The 7,003-nt window shown below is 47.9% G+C and overlaps 1 protein-coding gene across 1 annotated transcript; it reads right to left on the bottom strand.

The window, feature by feature from the left end:
- Positions 1–1,297: 1,297 nt before the first annotated feature.
- On the bottom strand, positions 1,298–6,655 carry batf2 (basic leucine zipper ATF-like transcription factor 2). Its single transcript, XM_029139057.3, has 3 exons — positions 6,320–6,655; positions 5,434–5,553; positions 1,298–3,536 (listed from the first exon to the last, which is right to left on the bottom strand). The coding sequence occupies exons 1-3, from the start codon at positions 6,398–6,400 to the stop codon at positions 2,535–2,537; spliced, it is 1,203 nt and encodes a 400-aa protein (XP_028994890.1). The 5' UTR covers positions 6,401–6,655; the 3' UTR covers positions 1,298–2,534.
- Positions 6,656–7,003: the final 348 nt, after the last annotated feature.

Below are 7,003 nucleotides of genomic sequence, written 5' to 3'. Positions count from 1 at the left end.
CCCCCCCCCTCCTCCTCCATTCTCCGTCTCCCGCGTGTGTGTGTGTGTGTGTGTGTGTGTGTGTGTGTGTGTGTGCGCGAAAGAGAGAGGATCAAGTCGCATCCATTCTCCCTGTCTCCGCTAAGCTACTTGTTCTGTCCACACAAGCGCACGTGCGCGCTCCCGCAGTCAAAGGCACAATTATCCACGCGCTTTCATCTTCCTCTCAAAGTCACACCTCGTCTGGCAGGGAACGTGCGTGCGTTCCCGGGCTATTTGCGCCACCGGCCTTGAAGCCCGTCCAACGCTCAAACACACGTTAGCCTCGTTATAATCTTATAGCTTATACAAAAGCTGCCACGCGCCTGCGCACTTCTCTGATCCTCCGCGTTTGTCCCAAGTGAGCTCAGCCGGTTGCCTTCTGTGAAAACACCGGGGGACTGAGGGTCCGGTAAATGGTTGGCAGTGGAGAGGCGGAGATGCTTCATCTGCTCCCTCCGCCGATGATTTAAAAATGGCTTCAAGGAATATTGTATTTGTATTGTCATTGTATTGTCGATTTACAACGTAACTGTGAGGTAATAAATAAAGCAGGTCTTCATTCTGTGGTAACATCTGTCTAAATTTCTCTACTGGGCAATGATGCCAGCAGCAGTTCTAGTAAGATCTGCATTAAGGTAATGTTAATATATTCATAATAAATTAAGGTACAATATTTGCCACCATGTGATTCAGGCAATAGTCCAACAGAAACACACATTTCATAAGGGTCACGTCAGGAACATCGAGGAGGCATTGCCTTCTTAAAGCTTAAAGAATAGGTAAGAAATGCTACGTAGGCTATTATTCAAAGTTGAAGAATTCAAAAATATGAAATTATCACAAATAACGCTTGTTTGATTGTAGTCCTGACCTACAGTAAAGACAACAGCTTGGGTTATCAGTTATTATGTGACTTGAAGCCAAATTGAGGTTTCAAGAATCACTGACCCAATGAGGACGAAGTAACAGGGCAGTGCCGATAAATGCACTGACTTACTGCTTTCACTTCCTTCCTTCTAATTTAGTCATGTAAATGTGAAGAATAATGCATTCAGGATCTTGAAACAATATGTGAAGCAGAGGTTCAGTGAATTCGCACCTGAATATTGACTTGTTGAAAGGTAAAATCGATAATTATTCAGATTTTGAGGGTCTTTGCAACCACTGCCCACCCTTTAATTTAGCATATGTCTACTCTACACATACACACACACACACACACATATATACACATCATATCAAACTTCATGATCTGACAAAACAGAATTTTAAGAAATTGATTTTGTAAACAAACATTTTTATTACAGTTATTAGTATTAAAGCATAAATATATAATGAATGCATGAAAGTATCAAATGATCATAATTTAAAGACACCCACCACAATCCTCACATTAGTTCAAATATCCCCTTATTTCCTAGTAATGGTGCCCTAAACTGAATAATCATTATCTGAAAATCATGGTCGTCACTGCAAAACAGTTACCATAAGGCCTGGTTTCATTCCTAGCCCAAAAAATAACATCCTAACAGCACTAGATCCTATTATTACAGGCTTTGGAAGTTTCTTATTGCCAGAAAGAATGTGTCACACGGACACATTTTCATTGTGGGTTTTGACTCACTTAAAATACATGAATTAGCAAAGAACAAAGAGCCTTTTTGGTGGTTTAGACTTCTAGGCGTGTGGGGTGTCCGGGGGCCATTTGACACATGATTCATCGACGATAACCCTGATATCATCGCTGTTCCTAATGAAGCTGCCCCTGACAACCTCCCGTCCTCATCCTGGTTACCGCGGCTCCCTCAGAGATCCGTGCCCGTCTGTGGGCTACGTGGAAAACAACTTAGTTTGCACAGTGCGTTACAGAAGCTCCGGTTTGACAACATCACTGCAAACGAATCCACATTAGGTCATATAATCCTGGATGGGGTCGTGCATTAAGCGTGTTTTCACCTGGAGTTGTCATGTAATCACATAATCACTGAGGGTCTGAATGAGCCGGGGGCTATTGAGCCTCCATTCGTTTGACACTTGTAGGTAAGACAGATAAATTGTGCGACTTCCTAAAAAAAAGCGAACTGACTGACTGATAGTTGTTCTTCTATTTAAATATTGCGACGCATAAATAAATTATCAATAGCAGCATAATAAAAACTTGTCAAACTGTGTAAGGAGTGTGTAAATGAGGTAAGTGAAGACGAACTGTAACAAGCTGCATCTAAGCAGGTTGGGTCTTAAAGAGTAAGTGAAGGGTAAGTCTCAGAAATTGAGTCAATCTTTCTGAGAAAGACAACGTCTGCCTTTAGCTTTCATTTATGTGGAAACGAATTAATCCACCGTCACCAGTTTTCCATTTCCTCACGTCAAAGCCTGCTTTGAGCCCTGTGTCTGATCAGATCCGATTACGACCTTGCTGCAATTTGGTGCCACTTCAGTCCCACAGCTCAACACGTGCGGTTTGAATTTTCACATCACGATACTGATCCTCCCCTGCCATGCGGCATGTAGTGCTATACATTACTGGGCCCACTTAGGATCCAGTCGTTGACCTCCAGGAGCTCAGTGAGGGAGAGATCCCTCGAGGAATCCAGCAACAGCGGCAGCGCGGGTGGAGACTGAGCAAAGCTGTTGGAGGGAGTCTGGGGGGCGCTGGGAGGGTTTGGGACAGTGAGGAGGGAAAGAAAAGATGCCGCATTTGGTGTCGCCTGTTGACAATAACTGGGATTTGGGGGTAGTGGAGGAAAGTTCATCTGAGGTGAAGCTGACATAGGCTGAACAGTAGACTCTTGCAGAGTCGAGGGTAAAAAAGAACCCAGAGGATTTGAAGTATTTGGAATGTTGTAGGGAGTTGGATCACAGCCACGAGCCAGACCGCGATGGTGCAGGGCCACATGGGAGTAGGGAGGTCCCACGTTACATGGAGCAGGTACAAAAGAGGTTTGTTTGGTTAGAAATGCATCTAGTGTATCAGAGAAACCCGAATCCGCTGACAACGAAGGGGTTCCATGAGTGGCGTCTTGCTCGGCTGCCGGGAGCGAAACGGGGCTCGTGCTCACGGGCGCAACGCCTGTCGGCCGGGACGCGTCGGCGAACAAGGAGTGAGGCGCCGGGAGCAGCGGGAGCGGGCAGGAAACGGCCGCCGGGTCGGAGGGCGGGGCCGCGAAGAGGTCAGAGGTCAAGCAGGACGCGGTTCCGCTCGGAGCGGACGTCGTGGGAGGAAGGCGGGCGTTTTCAAGCCCGTCGAGAGTCTGAAGACCTGTGCCAAAGGTCGAGGAGGTAGAGAACGAAGAATTGGCTCTGAGAGGAGGAACGGCGGCCGGACCGGGTCTGCGGCGGCCGGCGGAGGGGGGAGGCGGGCGGGCGCCGGGCGGGCCGGACTTGGACGCGGGCGCTCGGAGGCAGCAGTGGGGCTTGTGACGCTCCAGGGCCGTCGTGTAGAGGACGAGGTCTTTCTTCAGCGCCGCGATTTCCTTGTGGAGCGACGTGTTGGAGCGCTCGAGGCGCTGGAGCTCCTGAGAGGGAAACAGAGGGAGGGGATGGTGGAAGACAAGGAGAGAGGAGCCAACGTCAGGTTGAGTCGGGTGTAGCTTTATTATCCCGCCGCGCAGCCATAAAAGCAGATTAAAGACATACATCAAATGGCTAATCATAAACACTATCACATCCCAGCGGCATCTCATCGCAGCGGGCCATCAGTCTCACGCTGTAATAAAACTCTACAGCCAGGCAATACCGAGAATGCACTTCATAAAGAGTATGAAAGACAGCAGTCAGAGAGAGAATGAGCCACGGCTAGAATCAGAACCCCCCCAAAGGAGAAGTGAAATATGGGTCCTAAGTGACCGTGCTGGCGTTGAGCATGCACGCAGGTGGAGGAAAGGATGTGCTGAGCAATGCCAGGTTTAATTAGAAAAGTGTGGCCCACAGGCTCCGCATGTTCACCTGCCGCAGCTTAAAGATTTCAGTTTAGCCGCATCACTTTGCCTGTAAATGCTTCCCCCAAACGCCACGTCTTGGATAAAATGCAGAAGAAGGTCACAGCTGACAACGACGCTTTCCTGATCAATAATCGGATTTTTGCGGCTACGACGCGTGTTCAGTGTTAACCTAAAAGAGCACCAGGAGCAGAACTGAAAGAGGAGGAGAGGGTGAAAATGAAAGTCTGGACTCCTGCCACGTGGAACACACGCACACGCACGCACACACAAACACACACACACACACACGCACGCACACACACACACGCACGCACGCACGTACACGCACGCACACACACACACACACACACACACGCACACACACACACACACACACGCACGCACACACACACACACACACGCACGCACGCACGTACACGCACACACACACACACACACCCATTGACTGATTCATTTAACTGAGCGCTCATCCGACCAGTTATGTCAAACATGTCACATAGGGGATCGTAGAACAAGCAGTGATTAGCGTGAAAGCGGAACAGACCGAACAGGCTTTGGTGACATTGTCAGCGGTGTAACGTGCAACATGAGCGGCTCTTAAAATAATGACCAACCTACTTTTTTTGAGAGATAACAGCGCTATCTTGGCGCATGTTTGTAGCCTATAGCATTAACATTTAAAATGAAAAATAAAAAATGATTACACTATATGTCATAAATATATATTAAATATAAAAATAAGAGTTTAAACTAATGGTACAAAACACTGTGGAAATTACTAAGTGTATAGGAGTTACTGCTAATACGTTCTAAGTTGTAGTTTCGGAATGCTAAGCTACTATATGCTAAAATAACTAGCTGTTGCCGTATTGCTTGCACTTAAATGCAGTTTCAGTTTCCTCACCTGAAATGATGACTAAGGTGAGTGTGTGTGTGTGTGTGTGTGTGTGTGTGTGTGTGTGTGTGTGTGTGTGTGTGTGTGTGTGTTGGTTAAACCCTCTTTGGAATTTGGAATTTGCCTCTCGGGGGAAACGCAGTGTGTGTGTGTGTGTGTGTGTGTGTGTGTGTGTGTGTGTGTGTGTGTGTGTGTGTGTGTGTGTGTGTGTGTGTGTGTGTGTGTGGAGGGCAGAGAGGAAAGGAAAAGGGAGGGCCGTCAGGGAGAGCAGAGCAGAGGGAGTGAGAGTCCTTCTGTTAAAGAGGACTGTTTACAAGAAATGGCTGTGCGCATACTGCCAAATTACACAACACACACACACACACACCACTAGTCACATAGCCTGTGTGTGTGTGTGTGTGTGTGTGTGTGTGTGTGTGTGTGTGTGTGTGTGTGTGTGTGTGTGTGTGTGTGTGTGTGTGTGTGTGTGTGTGTGTGTGTGAGAGACAGAGAGACAGACACGAGGTGTCAGTCACAGGGCCACGGTGTGAGGAAGCAGACACAGAAAGGAGTCGTAACAATGAGGTGGTCTCGCACCTCGTGAAGCACGTCCGCTCGCTCCGTTTGCTTCTTGCGACTCTTCCTCGCCGCGTCCCTGTTCTTCTCGCGCCTCTTCTTGCCGGTGGGTCCCACCTGTTGCCCGTCCCCCTCTCGCTCCTGCAAACGCACAGGCACCGGTCAGTGAACGTCCAATATTACACAATGTGTGGAAACGCCTGGCAGTGGGTCGTGTGATGGGCCCGTGAGGAGCTGAAGGGACCTGATGGAGAGGAACCGGCGGCGTGTGATGTTTCATTCAAACCCTGTGTCAACAGGTCAAACCAACTGAATGAGCAACACAAATAAATTAAACATGATGATGACCTCTTTCCTCTGGGTTAGAGGCATTAAAGGTGGCTGCATACATGCCATACATACATGTGTATGTATGGAGTATTAGTATTAGTATTAGTACTTCGGGTTTTCAAAAAAGGGGTTTTCATGTTGTTTTTAAGAAATGTCACACAGCTAATTTCACCACGTACAGGTGCGCAAACCTGGAAAAACCTGCACACACTCAGCAGTCAGTGCCGCGGTTGATAAATCATTACCAGATGTGGCAGCCTCACTGTGCCAAGTAACTGTCAATGTTAAATACCAGCATAGTTTATATATTAATTAAGAGTGGGTGGGAAATATGGAATTATTTACTGTGCAATTAAATCATTATATAAATGCCGTAGTTGCACAGTACTCCTCTTTTTCCATCTTGTTTAGCAGTTTCTGGACTCAGTTGTTCATGAGAGGAAAATCCATCAAAACATGCATAAAAACGAAGGAAACGGTCAACGCATTGTAAAATCTTGTGAGTTCACTCTACTGGTATCCATGCGTGTTAGTATACTTGCAATCTCGTGTTGCACTAATACAGAGGAGGACTTACAGATCCAGCCGTGTAGTCTTCTGCCGATATGGAGCCAGGGCTGTTGGGCTCGTAGCCGGTTTCCATGAACAGCGGCGACATGCCGTCACCCCTCGCAGGACGCAGCCGGATGTCTGGACCGATCGCGTCTCCACCGGCAGCGGGAACCGCTCACCCGGCGCGGGTCATCGCTGGCGCACGGCGGCTGCGACCCTCGGCCCGGATGAGTCGGGAGAGGACGTATGGTGAGGAGCGGTGCCTGGTGTTTGCAGGGCGACTTGATGAATGCATGAATGTGCAGCTCGGAGTTCGTCGCGTGGGTTTTGAGCGCCGGGGGTTTGGCTGCCGGTGATGCAACATGATGCTGAGTCTGCTTTCAGTTTCTCTTTATTTTAAACGGATCCGTTGTGCGTTAAAGGGGGCGTCTTCAAGTACGCTAGGTTTTTCCCTGTGTGCCTTCAAGGAAACAGCGAAGAACGCTAAAATGTTTAAGACTGATTGCTGTTTGGAGGCATTTTCCTGCCAAGCCTCCTCCGTGTTTATCAGCTACATCTATTTGTATAACAAACATATTTACTCTGACAACTACGTTGCCTGATTGTGAATGTGAAGTACTACAAATGCTGAGCTAAAATTTTCGAAAGTCAGTGAAGGCATCATGGTTAATGAACAGGGAAAACTTGGGAGTGGAACTCTGATCTGAGG

Source organism: Betta splendens, chromosome 2 (genome assembly GCF_900634795.4).
Source record: "Betta splendens chromosome 2, fBetSpl5.4, whole genome shotgun sequence".
Lineage (NCBI taxonomy): Eukaryota > Metazoa > Chordata > Actinopteri > Anabantiformes > Osphronemidae > Betta > Betta splendens.
The sequence above is the reverse complement of the archived record's forward strand: the minus strand, read 5'-3'. Positions and strand labels throughout refer to the sequence as shown.

Bases quoted from the DNA above. Each gene is read 5' to 3' on its own strand.
- batf2 (XM_029139057.3), bottom strand. From the start codon at position 6,400: ATGTCGCCGCTGTTCATGGAAACCGGCTACGAGCCCAACAGCCCTGGC. The intron at 5,554-6,319 runs GTAAGTCCTCCT...GTGCGTTTGCAG, and splicing joins AAGACTACACGGCTGGATCT to GAGCGAGAGGGGGACGGGCA. The intron at 3,537-5,433 runs GTGCGAGACCAC...TTTCCCTCTCAG, and splicing joins GAGCGGACGTGCTTCACGAG to GAGCTCCAGCGCCTCGAGCG.